Below are 17,944 nucleotides of genomic sequence, written 5' to 3'. Positions count from 1 at the left end.
ACCAGTTGGTGGCTTTACCATTGAGGTCCCTAAAGGAGGACAATTTATAGGAGCAATTGGAAAGATGGTATCCATCAGATGTCTTTTGAACATGTCAAGAGTCTTGCAACCTCTGAATTTCAGCCCTGAAAAGCGACTCCGCGGAAGACCCCAGGAGCAATTCTGCCAGGAGTTGGTTCAAATTCTGCTCTTTGGTCAAGGAAGTTGCCAGGCCAAAGGAAGTCCCGTGCACAAAGTAGGACATTTGGCAGGACCCTGTATTGTCTTTTCTAGCTTCTGTTGATGGTCCTTTACATTCTTCCAGATGAGTTCCAGGTCCCTCGGAAGGGTGGACACCCACCAGGGTGGCTGAATCTTGCCAGGGTGAAGGAGCATTTCTTCCATGGCAGGAATCCCTCCTCTATTTTTAAATGGCACAAGCTTGGGCAGAAAAGGCCCATCTGATAAACTGAAGGCCTAGTCACATTAAATCCTATTGTGTATTTAACTTAATTTAATTTAATTTAAATTTATTTGACTTCTATGCCGCCCAATCCCGTAGGACTCATAAAGGACAAGCATATGTATGTAGATTGTTGTGAGTTTGGGTTTTTCCCCGTGTAGTATTTTAAAATATTACAGGGGGGGGGGGGACCCAAACTCACAACAATCTACATACATACATATATACATACATATTTTTAACAATTCAGCAAAAACATGTGACACACACGCACACACATCTACATATATACACACACACACACATATACAAACACACATATATGTATAAAATCTATATATCTAGTTATATCTATATATCTATATCTCTATATTCAAAGCAGCACGAAGCTAAGAACTTCAGCCTGATGAGGGTGAATGGGATTTCACCGAAACGTCGCAGACACTCAAAATATTACACGGGGAAAAACCCGAACTCAGAACAATCTATATATCTATATAACTATATAGATATGTAGATTGTTCTGAGTTCGGGTTTCACCCTGTGTAATATTTTGATATTCTATAGATGTATAGAATATTTTATACACATATATGTGTGTGTGTGTATATATATATATAGTTTTATATACTTATATTTTATATACTATATATATATAGAACATATTTTTGCTTTTGCAGCAAAAGGAGAAGGGCGACAAGGGCCGTTATCAAGCCTCTGCGCGTGCGCGAACTCCAACCAGGACAGGAAGCGGCCCTCTTGGCTCGCCCACTTCCGGGTGGCAGGCAATCCCCATGGCAACGCCCCCAGCTGGGCTGCCGCGCCGCGCGCCGGAAGTGACGCTCCAAAAACGCGGTCCCCGATTGGCCCTGCGCGGCGGCGACGTCGCTCCCGCTGCGTCTGGAGGAGCAGGCGAGGCAAGAGGCGGCTCCTCCGCGGCTGACCGGGCCGGCGCTTTCCCTCCCCGTTCCCGGGGCCGCCATGGCGTCCGCCTTGGAGCAGTTCGTCAACAGCGTCCGGCAGCTCTCGGCCCAAGGTGAGACCCAAAGGCCTGGAGCGCACGTGGAGGCCGCTGACACCGCTCCGGCCACGGGCGGCCTCCGAGAAAGGGGAGCCCGGCTCCCGAAGATGCCCGTTGGCTGCCGAGGTTGTCTGTCTGCCTGCGGGCGGGGGAGGGGAGGGGAGGGAAGGAGGGAGCAGCCCTTCCCCAACCTGGCGCTCCCGGGCTGGCTGGGAATCTGGGGTGGGGTGGGGGGGAATAGGGGGCGGAGAATCAGGAGGGGGCGGGGCTCGCTCTGCCTGTTCATAGCTGGGCCTCCCACTTCCCAGACCTCTGGGATCGCCTGGTGGTCTCCTGTCCCAAGCCCAGTTCCACTTGCTGATCTCTTCAAAGGTCAAACAATAGCATAGAATTCTTTATTGGCCAAGTGGGATTGGACACCCAAGGAATTTGTCTTTGGTGCAGATGCTCTCAGTGTCCATAAAAGAAAAAGAGACATTTGTCAAGAATCACGAGGTACAACACTTAATGATTGTCATAGGGGTCAAATAAGCAACGAAGAAACAATCAATATTAATAAAAACTTTAAAGATATAAGAAAAAAGTTACAGGCCTACAGTCCTAAGTGGGAGGAGACGGGTGATAGGAATGATGAGAAAAAACTAGTAGTAATAGTAATGCAGACTTAGTGAATAGTTTGACAGTGTTGAGGGAATTATTTGTTTAGCAGAGTGATGGCATTTGGGAAAAAACTGTCCTTGTGTCTAGTTGTCTTGGTGTGCAGGGCTCTGCAGTGTCGTTTTTGAGGGTAGGACTTGAAACAGTTTGTGTCCAGGCTGCAAGGGGATGACACAGATGGCATTTCTGTGGAAGGAGAGTTTTATAAGCTGATGGTTTTAGCTCCCTTTCGTAAAAGTCTTTGTTTATAAAAGCAATATTTCTCAGCTTGGAAACTGGTCCTCACTTTGCTTTGGGAAATCTCAGAAGAATCGACTCCCTTTCATTGTTTCAATCCAGCAAATTCTTGTATTGTTTTAAATTTAATTCTATTCTAAAGATCCCTGACTTTGGGGCTTCTAGTTTCGCGTTATGTGTAGGGACATCATGGGGTTATTTTAATTATTTTCCAAATAGTTATCTTCAGTTTTATGACTGTTATGAAGAGATCTATGAAAATTGTCTATATATTTACATAAGAGAGAGAGAGTGTGTGTGTGTGTGTTGGGGTATTTAAATTTTGGGAGACTTATGTGCAAGATTCTAACCTAGGCTGAACGGTTTTCATGGAGGCATTGGAAGGATAGGATTTCAGCTGGGGTGCTGTCCATGGTATTCAATGGTTGGGGACAAAAGCCTCCAGTCCCAGCATTATTGTGATGTGAAAATTAACTGCTTTTTGTTCCATAAAAATAGGTAGGTCAGCTGAGCCTTTTTGAAACTGTAGAATAAAAATATTAATAGAGCATCTTTCCTACAATTTGTTATTTTGTGCTAAAGAGCTGGTTTTGTGACACCTTCCTCTAGTTTTCTGAGCACTGATAAATTGAGACATGTTCTCGCCGCTGCATATTTTTAATTACAGTAAGGCTTATTATTATTTTTTTACAGCTTTGCTTTAATGACATAGATGGCTGCTGCTTGGTACAGTGGTACCTCTACTTACGAATTTAATTTATTCCATGACCAGGTTTCTTAAGTAAAAAAAGGTTTGTAAGAAGAAGCAATTTTTCCCATAGGAATCAATGTAAAAGCAAATAATGTGTGCGATTGGGGAAACCACAGGGAGAGTGGAGGCCCTGTTTTCTCTCAGGAATCCAGGAGATTCCTAGAGAGGCCCCACGGAGGCTTCTCCCCACCTTTTCTGGCCCTGTTTCCTCCCAGGAGATTCCTAGAGAAGACCCATGGAGGCTTCTCCCCACCTTTTCTGGCCCTGTTTCCTCCCAGGAGATTCCTAGAGAAGACCCATGGAGGCTTCTCCCCACCTTTTCTGGTCCTGTTTCCTCCCAGGAGATTCCCAGAGAGGCCCCACAGAGGCTTCTCCCCACCTTTTCTGGCCATGTTTCCTCCCAGGAGATTCCTAGAGAAGACCCACGGAGGCTTCTCCCCACCTCTTCCGGCCCTGTTTCCTCCCAGGAGATTCCGAGAGGCCCCACGGAGTCTTCTCCCTGCCTTTCCTGGCCCTGTTTCCTCCCAGGAGATTCCTAGAGGGGCCCCACAGAGGCTTCTCCCCACCTTTTCTGGCCATGTTTCCTCCCAGGAGATTCCTAGAGAAGACCCACGGAGGCTTCTCCCCACCTCTTCCGGCCCTGTTTCCTCCCAGGAGATTCCGAGAGGCCCCACGGAGTCTTCTCCCTGCCTTTTCCGGTTACAGTTTCGGAGGCTCAGGTTTTTAAGTGGAAAATAGTTCTTGAGAAGAGGCAAGAAAAAAGTTCTTATCTAGAAAAGTTCATCAGTAGAGGCGTTCTCAGCTGGAGGTACCACTGTTTGTGGAGCTGGCTATTTATAGGGCAGGGAGGGATCGATATTCTTTTTCTTCCCTCACTTTCCAAAACTTTTCCCCTCCCTCAGGGCAAATGACTCAGCTTTGCGAACTGATCAACAAAAGTGGAGAACTGCTGGCGAAAAACCTCTCTCATTTGGACACCGTGCTTGGGGCACTCGATGTCCAGGAACACTCGCTGGGCGTATTGGCTGTTTTGTAAGTCAGTGATTTTCAACCTTTTTTGAGCCGCGGCACATTTTTTACATTTACGAATCCCTGGGGCACAAAAAATTTGGTCAAAAAAATTATCTCTCTCTCTCTCTTCCTCCCCTTCGCTCTATTTCTTTCTCCCTCCCTCTTTCTCTCCCTTCCTTCCTCTTTCTTTCTCTCCATCCCTTTCTTTCTCTTCCTTCCTTCCTCTCTTTTTTGCCCCCTTTTCTCTCCCTCCCTACCTCCCTCTGTCTTTCTCTCTCTCCCCTTCCCTCCCTCTCTTTCTCTCTCTCTCTCTTGCTTTCTTTCTCACTCTTGCTCTCTCTTTCGCTCTCTCTCTTGTTCTCTTTCTCTCTTGCTTTCTTTCTCTCTCTTTCCCTCTCTTTCTTTCTCTTGTTCTCTTTCTCTCTCTCTTTCTCTCTCTTTCTCTTGTTCTCTTTCTCTCTTGCTTTCTTTCTCTCTTGGTCTCTTTCTCTCTCGCTCTTTCTCTCTCTTGCTTTCTTTCTATGTTGCTTTCTCTCTCTCTTGCTTTCTTTCTCTCTGAGCTTCGCGGCACACCTGACCATGTCTCGCGGCACACTAGTTGAAAAACACTGTTGTAAGTGACTCTCCTGTACTGGAAGCTCTTCCTTTAGATTTCAATAGAGAGACAAAGTTGATTTTCTTCCTTTTTTAATTCTATTTTTAAGAAATGACAAAGTTCATTTTCATGAGGCTTCCTTTCTGATAGCTGGAAAGGCCCAAAACCTCCTGTTCTGGAATCGTAATTACAAAAACTGCCAGAATTTCTCCTCTATTAACTAGATGTAGATGTCGATCCAACTCATAACAGTGGCAGCTTACAGCATCCGACACACTTTACGTGCCCTTTGCGTGGGTTCAAGGAGTTTATTTTATTTATTTATTTATTTATTTACTTACTTACTTACTTACTTACTTACTTACTTACTTACTTACTTACTTACTTACTTACTTACTTACTTTACTTACTTACTTACTTACTTACTTACTTACTTACTTACTTACTTACTTACTTACTTACTTACTTACTTACTGATTGATTGGTTGCATTTGTATGCCGCCCCTCTCCGGAGACTCAGGGCAGCTAACAGCAATAACAAGACAGTGTACAATAATAATCCAATACTAAAAACAATTAAGAACCCATTAATATAAAAACCCAACATACATACAGACATACCATGCATAGAATTGTAAAGGCCTAGAGGGAAAGAGGATCTCAATTCCCCCATGCCTGGGGGCAGAGGTGGGTTTTAAGTTGTTTACGAAAGGCAAGGAGGGTGGGGGCAGTTCTAATCTCTGGGGGGAGTTGGTTCCAGAGGGCCGGGGCCGCCACAGAAAAGGCTCTTCCCCTGGGTCCCGCCAGGCGACATTGCTTAAGTTCTCGCATGGGTCCCAGAAAGAGATGGTTTTGCATTGTGTGCTTTGTCTCCCTTTGTAGGTTTGTGAAGTTTTCTATGCCCAGCGTCCCTGATTTCGAAACGTTATTCTCGCAGGTCCAGCTTTTCATCAGCACTTGCAACGGGGAGCACATTCGATACGCCACCGACACTTGTAAGTGGCTCCTGCCACCCTGCAGGACCAATGTGTACTGGTTTGCTAAAGAGTTGTAAATGAACATTGTGTTTAATAAAAAAATAGAGAGCCTGTCGACACCATTTAATTTAAATATGACTATGTTCTGCTGGCGTGTCCCAACTGCCCGTAATTACAGGGTAATTAGTCCCAAAACACACACAACACACGATAGAAGGAAAACCAAAAGTCTTTATCAACAGGAAAGCAGAACAAACTCCCTTTTTAAATGTCAAAGGGATTTTCTGGTACACACAAGGCTCAGGTTAAATGCAATCCAATTTCTCACCCAGTAACTGGGAAATTGAGTCCAATTCCAAAGTCCAGAAAGTCCACACACACTCTTGAACAGGGAAACAGCAAAACCACGATCTTGACGAAACTATGAATCAGATAAACTTCCACGAGGCTAAACCAGCACGCTGCTCTTTTTATCTGTAGCACTAATTACAGCAGCCCCACCCAACCATAGGTGGCCTCACTTATCTCCTGTAATAACCCTTCAGATGTTCTCTCCTATGCATCACTCTATGCAACCTTAACCTCCTCCCAGGAGCATCACTGACTTTAATGTCTAACTGAAAAGGAACTACCAGTATCTGTGGACAAATTATGCCACTGATGTGTGATTTTTTCCATGTTCTTAAATCCCCAGTGACTACAGTTCTCAGTTCTTTCTTTTTTCCCCCCCTTCTCCCCAGTCGCTGGCCTGTGCCACCAGTTAACAAATGCCCTTGTGGAACGGAAGCAGGTAAGCGAGTTGAGCAGTGCAGCCCTTTGATTCCCAGACTGCTGACCTTGAGGAAATGTAGGTTTTTAATGTCACATGTTAATGTGAAGTATACTGGAGAAGTAAATATACTATAGTAATCACAGTAAAGAAATGCTTGCCAAGTTGGTGAGATAGTTTTACATGTTATTTTTTTGGGGGGGGATTTCTGGACAGCAGGACAGGTTCATTCATTCATTCATTCATTCGATTTTTATGCCGCCCTTCTCCTTAGACTCAGGGCGGCTTACAACATGTTAGCAATAGCCCTTTTTAACAGAGCCTCCAGCCTATTGCCCCCCACAATCCGGGTCCTCATTTGACCCACCTCGGAAGGATGGAAGGCTGAGTCAACCTTGAGCCGGTGATGAGATTTGAACCGCTGACCTTCAGATCTACAGTCAGCTTCAGTGGCCTGCAGTACAGCACTCTACCTGCTGTGCCACCCCGGCTCAGTTAAGGTTAAGCTGCTCCAAATATGTAGAAATCTCTCTTTTTCTGGCGTGTATGTGACTCTCTTTTGCTTGCTTGCCAACAGCCCCTGCGTGGAATCAGCATTCTCAGGCAAGCTATAGACAAAATGCAGATGAATACCAACCAACTGACCTCAATACATGCTGATCTCTGCCAGGTGAGGACCCTAGAGTCGGGTGGCAAGTGAGGTCTTCCTACTCGTGGGGTGGGCCGCCCTAATAACACGGTGCAGAATCATGCTAGGAATAATAGTCTTTTGTTGCCTCTATCTAGTCTTGTTTATTCCCAAGATGAATTCCTCCGGAGTGCTTAGGCTGCCTTCGAATCCTCCTACGTAGCTTCTGCCTCCCTTCTGTTTTGAGGGTTGGGATTCTCGTCACGCACAAGGCTGAACTACTTTGTGTGGATCGTTGGCGTGATTATGGCATAAGCAGCCGACATCAAGGCCATAGACCCCGGGGATAAAAACAGTCCATATACCACCCACCCTCCCTCCGATCCCTGTAAAAAAGGAAATGGAGTTTTGATTTTATGACTTCCTAGAAAGTTCATTTTTTTCTCCTCTTTATCTATCTAGCTCTCTACCTAATCTATCTACCTACCTCTCTATCTATCATCTATCTATCATCTATCTATCTATCTATCTATCTATCTATCTATCTACCTACCTACCTACCTACCTACTTATCTCTCTCTTTCTCTTTATCTCTCTATCTCTCTCTCTCTCTCTATCTATCTATCTACCTATCTCTCTCTTTATCTCTCTCTCTTTATCTATCTACCTATCTACCTATCTCTCTCTTTATCTATCTACCTACCTCTCTCTCTCTTTATCTATCTACCTACCTACCTCTCTCTCTCTCTCTATCTACCTATCTCTCTCTTTATCTATCTACCTACCTACCTCTCTCTCTCTCTCCCTACCTACCTACCTATCTCTCTCTTTCTTTATCTATATATTTCTCTATCTGTCTCTCTGTCTGTCTATCATACATATCATTCAATACAATTTGGCCAGGGAAGGTGTACAATTCACGGCCCCCAGGCCTGCCGACAAAACCAGATCTGCCTAGCCATGCGGAAGGCCAGCAGGGTGGGAGGAGTACGGACATCGTGGTAGGGCGGGAGGAGAGTTGGTTCCATAGAGCCGGGGTGGCCACAGAGAAGGCCCTCCCCTGCGGCCCCGCCAACCTGGATTGCATAGTTGATGAAACCTGGAGGAGGCCAATCCTGTGTGGTCTTATTGGTCTCTGGGAGGTATACGGCAGAAGACGGTCCCATAAATAGCCTGAACCATGTAGGGTTTTATAGGTAGTAACCAACACTAATAGGAAGCCAGTGTAGCTCGTGGAGCATAGGTGTTATATGGGTGTACCAGTGTACACCCATGATAGCTCGCGCAGCTGCATTTTAGACTATCTGCAGTCTCCAAGGGTAGCCCCATGTAGAGGGCGTTGCAATGACAATCTGTATCTCTCTGGGGTTCCTAATTGACCCAGAGACACAGCTACCCTGATAATTTCACCGGCCTGATGTGTGAGCCTTGATTGACGATTTATTTATTTATTTATTGATTGATTGATTGATTGATTGATTGGATTTGTATGCCGCCCCTCTCCGGAGACTCGGGGCGGCTAACAGCAACAAAAAAACAGTGTACAATACTAATCCAATACTAAAAACGATTAAAAACCCATTAATATAAAAACCAAACAGACATACAGACATACCATGCATAGAATTGTAAAGGCCTAGGGGGAAAGAGGATCTCAATTCCCCCATGCCTGGCGGCAGAGGTGGGTTTTAAGAAGCTTACGAAAGGCAAGGAGGATGGGGGCAATTCTAATCTCTGGGGGGAGTTGGTTCCAGGGGGCCGGGGCCGCCACAGAGAAGGCTCTTCCCCTGGGTCCTGCCAAGCAACATTGTTTAGTTGACGGGACCCGTAGAAGGCCAACTCTGTGGGACCTAACCGGTCGCTGGGATTCATGTTCTTGCTCTGATGCAAATCAGACTAGCGGCTGTTTTTTGTTAACTCTGGTTTGTTTCATTTTAGCTCTGTTTATTAGCCAAATGCTTTAAACCTGCCCTCCCGTATCTAGATGTGGACATGATGGATATTTGTAAAGAAAACGGGGCCTACGATGCCAAGCACTTTCTGTGTTACTACTACTATGGTGGAATGATATACACTGGGCTCAAGAATTTCGAGAGAGCACTCTATTTTTACGAGCAGGTAACTTGGTGTTGTTTTTTCTTCCTCTTTTCTGTCAAAAGATTTCTTGAGGGCATGACAGCCTGTTTAAAAACCAGCAAAGTCACTGAGATTCAGGCTTGGTTAGAATATATACTGTTATACTATACAAAAAATAAAAATAAAGGGAACACTCAAAAGAACCCATCCTAGATCTGAATGAATGAAATACTGTATTCTCATTGAATCCTTTGTTCTGTACAAAGTTGAATGTGCACGACAGTAGGTGAAATTGAGGGTCAATCAGTGTTGCTTCCTAAGTGGACAGTTTGATTTCACAGAAGTTTGATTGACTTGGAGTTATATTGTGTTGTTTAAGTGTTCCTTTTATTTTTTTTGAGCAGGATAGATAGATGATAGATAGATAGATAGATAGATAGATAGATAGATAGATAAATAGATAGATAGATAGATAGATAGATAGATGATAGATAGATAGATAGATAGATAGATAGGGATGATCAGATAGATAGATAGATAGATAGATAGATAGATAGATAGATAGATAGATAGATAGATAATATATACTGCTCAAAAAAAAATAAAAGCAACCCTCAAAGAACCCATCCTAGATCTGAATAAATGAAATGACAGTAGGTGAAATTGACTGTCAATCAGTGTTGCTTCTTAAGTGGACAGTTTGATTTCACCGAAGTTTGATTGACTTGGAGTTGTATTGTGTTGTTTAAGTGTTTGCTTTATTTTTCTGAGCAATTTATTATGGGAAGTTGTGACTCTTTGCAGCAGAGATAAAATCATTAGATTGGATTTTTATCCCAGTTTTTACAAAATATCTGGTCAACTCCAGGCAGCAAACAGATCTAAGAAGCCTCCTGTTTTCCCTATAATAACAACCCTGAGGTGGGTTGGCCTGAGAGACAAGGAGTGGGCTAAAGCCATCCGGCCAGTTTTCATGGCTAAAGTGGGATTAGAACTCACCATCTCCTGGTTTTGGGGCCAGGATCTGAACCATTGCACCAAACTGGTTCCTTTTTTTTTCCTTTTTTTGCATTGTGATCCATTAAAAGTTGCACTGCAAACAAATGTTAGACTTTTTAATATGTCGTTGGGCTCTTTGATTTTTCTTTCTGTAGGACGGTGTTTCCCAACCTTGGCAACGTGAAGATATCTGGACTGCAACTCCCAGAATTCCCCAGCCAGCATTCGCTATGGAGACAGGGCATTCGCTGGCTGGGGAATTCTGGGAGTTGAAGTCCAAATATCTTCAAGTTGCCAAGGTTGGGAAACACTGCTGTAGGAGACCAAATTGCTGCCTGTCTAGAAACATTCATTTGTTGACTGGGGATAAAGTAAGACTACAGCCTTTCTTGGTCCCTGGAAAGTTGTTTTGAAATATATTTAGTTGTATTTCCATCATATTAGTACAAAATTGCATCACGCCAGGGCATAACCAGGATCTCCAGGACTTCAAGATCCATCTTCCAGGCTTGTGCTGGCTGATTCTAACCTTCTGTTTTCCTGTTTTTCAGGCTATAACCACCCCTGCCATGGCTGTCAGCCACATTATGTTGGAATCGTACAAAAAGTATATCCTAGTCTCCTTGATACTGCTTGGCAAAGTACAGCAGCTGCCAAAATACACTTCCCAAATAATAGGTAGATTTGTTAAGGTGAGTCCCCAGCGATCCTGTTACCAGGAGTGGGGAGGCTCAGACGTGGGGCAGGATTTGGGGGGAAAGGATATTTTTTTTCCTAGCTGTAGTAAAGTCCTACATGGCATCGGGCCAGATTACTTGTGGGACCGCCTGCTACCGCACAAATCCCAGCGACCGATAAGGTCCCACAGAGTTGGCCTTCTCCGGGTCCTGTCGACTAAACAATGTCGTTTGGCGGGCCCCAGGGGAAGAGCCTTCTCTGTGGCAGCCCCGGCCCTCTGGAATCAACTCCCCCCGGAGATTAGAACTGCCCCCACCCTCCTTGTCTTCCGTAAATTACTCAAGACCCATCTATACCGCCAGGCATGGGGGAGTTGAGACACCTTTTCCCCCAGGCTTTTTAATATATTTTTTATATTTATGTTTGGTATGTATGTGCTGTTTGCTTTGTAATATGATAGGGTTTTATATGCTTCTTTAACATTAGATTTGTTTCGCTATAATATTGTTTTATTACTGTCGTGAGCCACCCTGAGTCTTCGGAGAGGGGCGGCATACAAATCTAATAAATTGAATTGAAATTGAATTGCCGTATGAATCCCAGCCACCGATGAGGTCCCACAGAGTCGGCCTTCTCCAGGTCCCGTCAGCCAGACAATGTTGCTTGGTGGGGCCTAGGGGAAGAGCCTTCTCTGTGGCGGCCCCGGGCCTCTGGAATTCCCCCGAAGGTGTGCACCCACCCTCCTCGCCTTCTGTAAGAAACTTAAGACTCACTTATGTCGCCAGGCTTGGGGTAATTATAGGTCTCATCCTCCCGGCCAACGAAACGAGATATATGTTGTATGATTGAACTGGTATGATTGTTTTTAAATATTGGATTTTTTAGATTGTAATTTTAAATTTAATTAGATTTGCCGTTGTACTGTATTGTTATATTATATGCTATGAGCCGCCCCGAGTCCTCAGAGGAGGGTGGCTTACAAATCTAATTAATGAATTAATTAATAAAATAAGGTGAGCCAAACTAGATTGAAAGAATAAAGGGTTAAATAAGGTCCAGGAGGGAAGTGTTTTTAATAGGAAAGTGAACACAAGAACAAGGGGACACAATCTGAGGTCAGTTGGGGGAAAGATCAAAAGCAACGTGAGAAAATATTATTTTACTGAAAGAGTAGTAGATCCTTGGAACAAACTTCCAGCAGACGTGGTTGTTCAATCCACAGTAACTGAATCTAAACATGCCTGGGATAAACATAGATCCACCCTAAGATAAAATACAGGAAATAGTATAAGGGCAGACTAGATGGACCAGGAGGTCTTTTTCTGCCGTCAACCTTCTATGTTTCTATGTAATAAAAGAAATGTTTTGATGGGTTCAGGGCAGCAGCCTGAAAACAAATGTACTTTGCATATATTTTGAGGAAGTGAGAAAGCCTACATTATAACAGAATTGGAAGGGGCTTTGGAGGTCTTCTATCCCAGCCCCCTACTCAAGCAGGAAGTCTTAAGAACCAGAGTAGGGATTAGGTAGGCCATTAGACCAGTGTTTCCCAACCTTGGCCACTTGAAGATATTTGGACTTCCAACTCCCAGAATTCCCCAGCCAGCGTTCGCCTTATAGCACTGATAATGTTACCTAGTGGGGTGCATTACTTTCTGGGCGACCCTCGTACATTTCTTCCCAGGCTTCCAATTAGCAGTGGAAGGAAAGAAGAGTGACTACAACAGTGTTTCCCAACCTTGGCAACTTGAGGAGATCTGGACTTCAACTCCCAGAATTCCCCAGCCAGCGAATGCTGGCTGGGGAATTCTGGGAGTTGAAGTCCAGATATCTTCAAATTGCCAAGGTTGGGAAACACTGCATTAGACCATTAGAGGTTGCAATTGCCCCCCCCCCTTCTGTTCCCACAACCTGTCCTGTTCTTTCCCCTGCAGCCGCTTAGCAACGCGTATCACGAATTAGCGCAAGTGTATGCCACCAATAAGCCTTCTGAGCTGCGAAGTCTGGTGAACAAGCACAGCGAGACCTTTACCCGGGATAACAACATGGGCCTGGTGAAACAGTGCTTGTCCTCGCTGTACAAAAAGAACATCCAGAGGCTAACTAAGGTGAGGCACACACACTCACACACCCTCCCAAGGCTCCTGCAGAGAAAAATGACTCGAATTTCATATTGCCTTGCAAAAGTTAACCCTCCCTCTCTTTTAAAACTCTGCAGTGTCTTGCAGAATTCCACTTCGCAGGTGAGATTTTAGAGAAAGGGATAACAGAAGGGATAACTTGGTCAATGTCTCCATTTAATAATAATAATAATAATAATAATAATAATAATAATAATACCACCTCTTAGAGGCCTATTAGACCGCACAGAATCGGCCTCCTTCAAGTCCCGTCGACTAAACAATGTAGGTTGGCAGGACCGCGGGGAAGGGCCTTTTCTGTTGCTGCCCCAGCTCTAGGGAACCAACTCCCCCAGGATGTTTGCACTGCTCCCACTCTACTGGCTTTTCAAAAAGCTGTTAAAACTTGGCTTTGCCGACAGGCCTGGGGGCCCCATGAATTTTAACACCAGAGGTGCTCGAATTATATTTGTTAGTATAGATGTTTGTTAGATTGTTTTGGGGGAGGTGTTATAATTTGGGTTTGATTCTTGACACGATTCTTGACAAATGTACCTTTTTCTTTTATGTGCGCTGAGAGCATCTGCACCAAAGAGAAATTCCTTGTGTGTCCAATCACACTTGGCCAATAAAGAATTCTATTCTATTCTATTCTCTCTATTCTGTTTGTTACAGTTTTGGAGTTTTAATTGTTGTTGTTTGACTTCTTTTTGTATCATTGTATCATTGTATTGTTTTTTATTGTTGTAAGCTGCCCTGAGTCCTACAGGATTGGGTGGCATAGGAGAGGGGCGGCATACAAATCCAATTAAATAAATAAATAAATAAATAAATAAATAACAAGGGACCCTGGAGGTCTTCTAGTCCAACCCCCTGCCTAGGCAGGAAACCCTACACTATTTCAGACAGAGGGTTATCCAACATCTTCTTTAAAACCTCTAGTATCGGGGCATTCACAACTTCTGGTGGCAAGCTGTTCCACTGATTAACTGTTCTGTTTTGGCTGTGCTTCTTTTCAGACCTTTTTAACATTGTCGTTACAAGACATGGCGAGCCGAGTGCAATTATCGGGGCCTCAGGAGGCAGAGAAATACGTCCTTCATATGGTAAGGCCTTTTGCCTTGGCTGGAAATCTATCTATCTATCTATCTATCTATCTATCTATCTATCTATCTATCTATCTATCTATCTATCTATCTAATCTATCTATCTAATCTATCTATCTATCTATCTATCTATCTATCTATCTATCTATCTATCTATCTATCTATCTATCTATCTATCTATCTAATCTATCTATCTATGATAGCTGAATAGCACGAAAACAACCAAGCCAGGAAAAAGGGCTCGTTCCAAGCAAAATCCTGCTTCAGTCGTGTCCCTTTTTTTATGCAGATAGAAGACGGTGAAATTTTCGCAAGCATCAACCAGAAAGACGGCATGGTTTGTTTTCACGACAATCCCGAGAAATATAACAACCCGGCGATGCTCCACAACATTGACCAAGAGGTAAATGAGGTTTGCTGGTTCCGTCGTAACTTAAAACAGCCATTGAATAAATGGTTGTAAGTCAGAGACTCACAGTACTGGAGAATAACTAGAATAAGGTCATAACATAAAACCTTCCGTTTTTACTTTTGATAATATACACCAGCCATTTCTATAACAGCAAACCTATCTAAAATAAGCAAAGCCCAAGGTATCAAAAGTTTCATCCCGCTTCCCACCTCAAAGGTAAACATCCAGAAGCTGTTTCCTTCCAACTACAAACAAAATTGTGTCCTTTTCTTTAATCAAAGCAGTCAATTTTGGCATCTCGGCTAATTCCCATCACCTTTTGCAGCCCTTTGTCTATTATGGGCTATAAAACAGTCACCAAAGGAATCCCTCTTGTCTTCTTTTAGATGTTGAAATGTATAGAACTCGATGAGAGACTGAAAGCGATGGATCAGGAGATTACCGTGAATCCTCAGTTTGTGCAGAAGGTAAGCATCCGAGCCCTCCTGGAATCAAATGCTATTCGCCATTGTTCTGCCGGGCTCTCTGGTAGGAGCCTCCCGGGTACAAATTGCAGACACACACACGTTTGAAAGTCCAAAACAATGTTCTTTATCACAAAATTAAAAATAAACTAAGCACTCTTTTCGTATTGCAAAGAGCACTCTTCCCAAAACAACCAGGTAGTCTGTACAAGTTCCTTTAAGCAGTCATTAAGTACTTAGCTAGCAGCTGTGAAGAAACTTCACACCCCTTCTTCTTCCAACGAAGTGAGACACACACGCACACACGTTGCTCTGCTTTGGTTTCAAAGATGTGAAAAATCAACAAAGTCAAGGCACGATTCCTGAAGAACTGCGATCAGATATTCTTCCACAATGGCCAAACCCACACGCTGCTATTTATAGCAGCAGCCCTAATTACTGGAGCCCCACCCAAACACAGGTGGCCTCCCTTATTTCCTGTAATATGTCCTTAACTTGGTCTCTTCTACGCATAATTCTGCGCTTGCGTGGGTCCAAAACGTCTTCATCCGAATCAAAGGAAGATAAGGGAGATTGACTGCCTGGGCTGTGTGCCAAGCCCCCCTCTGCCGAGTCACTCCCACCTTCTTCGTCCGAGGAAACTAAACTCTGCACCGATTCTGTCGGCAATAACACAGGCCTGTGACATGTTGAAGTTTCCCCTGCATCCACCTCCCCATTCCCTGGGACAGGAGCTGGGCCAGAGCCAACCACAACAGGTGCCAGGATGGCTCCGGAAATAAATTTGAACTTTGAGGAGCACTTTGATCCAGATTCTGATTTAGTTCGGCTGTTACCTGGAGCCTTGACACGATGTGTGCCTAGATTTATTTTATTTTATTTATTTATTTAATTTATTTGTTCTACTGCGGAGAGGGGCAGCATACAAATCTAAATAATAAATAAATAAATTTATTTATTTTATTTATTTATTTATTTATTTAGTCCAATACACAATGAGGGTTTTAGTGGGTATATATCTATATATACATAATAAAATACATGGTGAAGGTTATAGAGGAGATACTCATAGTAAAATATATCTAAGAAATAATAGAAAAGAAGGTATAGGAATAGAACATATCAATGAAAGAATAGAAGAAGAGATATAGGAATAGAAGGAAGGTATAGGAGATATAGGAGAGTAATAAGGCAGGGGATGGAAGGCACTCGAGTGCACTTGTACTCGCCCCTTACTGACCTCTTAGGAATCTGGATAGGTCAACCGTGGATCATCTAAGGGTAAAGTGTTGGGGGTTTGGGGATGACACTATGGAGTCCGGTAATGTGTTCCACGCTTCGACAACTCGGTTACTGAAGTTAGGGTATTCTATTTTGAGTGGAGGAGTGAAGGGCTCTTCTGGTGAAGTATCTTTGGACATTTTCAAGGGTGTTAATGTCTGAGATGCGATATGGGTTCCAAACAGATGAGCTGTATTTGAGGATGGGTCTGGCAAAAGTTTTGTAAGCTCTGGTAAGTAGTGTGAGATTGCCAGAGCAGAAGCTACGTAGGATTAGGTTTACAACTCTTGAAGCCTTCTTGGCTATGTTGTTGCAGTGGGCTTTGGCACTTAAATCTTTTGTTATTAGTATACCAAGGTCTTTAACCGAGTGGGGATTATCTGTGATAATTTGATTATTCAGTTCGTATTTGGAGTTCACATTCTTCTTCCCAATGTGTAGGACACAGCATTTGCTAGTTGAGATTTGGCGTTGCCATGTGTTAGACCCCTCAGAAACACAAGGGATTTTGTCTTCCGCTCTTTCAGATTCACAACAATTCTTCTTTTTTCCTTTGCAGAGCATGGGCTCCCAAGAAGACGAATCAGGAAGCAAACCATCCAGTTATTCTTGAAAATCACATATTTGCTTGCTACCCTCTTGTAAAACACACATATACATACATACGTAGAAAAAAACCCCACCCGCTAAAGAGACAGCTTAGGATTTGAGTGTTAAGGAGGGAAAAAAACCCAAGAAGAAAGCAGAGAACTGTCTGTTGCATCTGGATTTAATAAAATGTCTTCTCAGTACTGTATGATTTTGGGGGTGGGGGTGGGGAATGCTCTACGAAGAAAGGAAATGAAAAAGTCTCGTTCTGTTGTGGATTTATCTTGAGATTTAACGTTGTTAATGCATTAAATAATTCACTTTTTTTGTTTTATGAACGTTACAGCTTTGGCAATGGCTTCCTTTAAAAAAAACAAACCCAAAAAAATCCACGTAAAGTTTTATCAGGCGAGTTAAGATTTCTGATCGCATGAAAACTCATTGTTTGTGTGGAAAGCAGTTTTCTTGCAGCAAAAATCAGAATGGTTTAGTAAGTTTAAATTAAGGGAAAGTATAGAAACATAGAAGACTGACGGCAGAAAAAGACCTCATGGTCCATCTAGTCTGCCCTTATACTATTTCCTGTATTTTATCTTAGGATGGATCTATGTTTATCCCAGGCATGTTTAAATTCAGTTACTGTGGATTGACCAACCATGTCTGCTGGAAGTTTGTTCCAAGGATCATCTACTCTTTCAGTCAAATAATATTTTCTCATGTAGCTTTTGATCTTTCTCCCCACTAACTTCAGATTGTGTCCCCTTGTTCTTGTGTTCACTTTCCTATTAAAAACACTTCCCTCCTGGACCTTATTTAACCCTTTAACATATTTAAATGTTTCGATCATGTCCCCCCTTTTCCTTCTGTCCTCCAGACTCTACAGATGGAGTTCATGGAGTCTTTCCTGATACGTATTTGTGATTCTCTTTTCTCTCCAAATTTGGATCTCAAAGGTTTTTTGCTTTGATTTGCCAGGGAGAATTTCATGATCCCTCAAAGTGTTTTAATATCTCCTGGCTGTTTTAGTATTCCCAACTCTGCAGTTGGGAATTCCTTAGCATCACCTCTGTGTTTCTTCTGCCTCTGGGAATTCTGGCAAAGGGGAACCTGTAATAATCCTGAATCTCATCCC

General features: G+C 43.4%; 1 protein-coding gene across 1 annotated transcript; it reads left to right on the top strand.

The window, feature by feature from the left end:
* Positions 1 to 1,289: 1,289 nt before the first annotated feature.
* COPS3 (COP9 signalosome subunit 3) lies at positions 1,290 to 17,155 on the top strand. The gene is made up of 12 exons (XM_070761410.1): positions 1,290 to 1,478; positions 4,011 to 4,140; positions 5,597 to 5,709; positions 6,432 to 6,481; positions 7,038 to 7,130; positions 9,027 to 9,206; positions 10,715 to 10,855; positions 12,776 to 12,949; positions 13,981 to 14,067; positions 14,357 to 14,470; positions 14,866 to 14,946; positions 16,784 to 17,155. Exons 1-12 carry the CDS (start codon positions 1,424 to 1,426, stop codon positions 16,835 to 16,837), a joined length of 1,272 nt encoding a protein of 423 aa, XP_070617511.1. The 5' UTR covers positions 1,290 to 1,423; the 3' UTR covers positions 16,838 to 17,155.
* The last annotated feature ends 789 nt before the right edge of the window (positions 17,156 to 17,944 follow it).

Source organism: Erythrolamprus reginae, chromosome 9 (genome assembly GCF_031021105.1).
Source record: "Erythrolamprus reginae isolate rEryReg1 chromosome 9, rEryReg1.hap1, whole genome shotgun sequence".
Lineage (NCBI taxonomy): Eukaryota > Metazoa > Chordata > Lepidosauria > Squamata > Dipsadidae > Erythrolamprus > Erythrolamprus reginae.
This window is presented reverse-complemented; position numbering and strand designations above follow the sequence as displayed.

Coding starts and splice junctions, on each gene's coding strand:
- COPS3 (XM_070761410.1), top strand. CDS start 1,424: ATGGCGTCCGCCTTGGAGCAGTTCGTCAACAGCGTCCGGCAGCTCTCG. Junction 7,131..9,026: donor TACATGCTGATCTCTGCCAG/GTGAGGACCCTA, acceptor GTTTCATTTTAG/CTCTGTTTATTAGCCAAATG. Junction 14,471..14,865: donor TCCACAACATTGACCAAGAG/GTAAATGAGGTT, acceptor GTCTTCTTTTAG/ATGTTGAAATGTATAGAACT.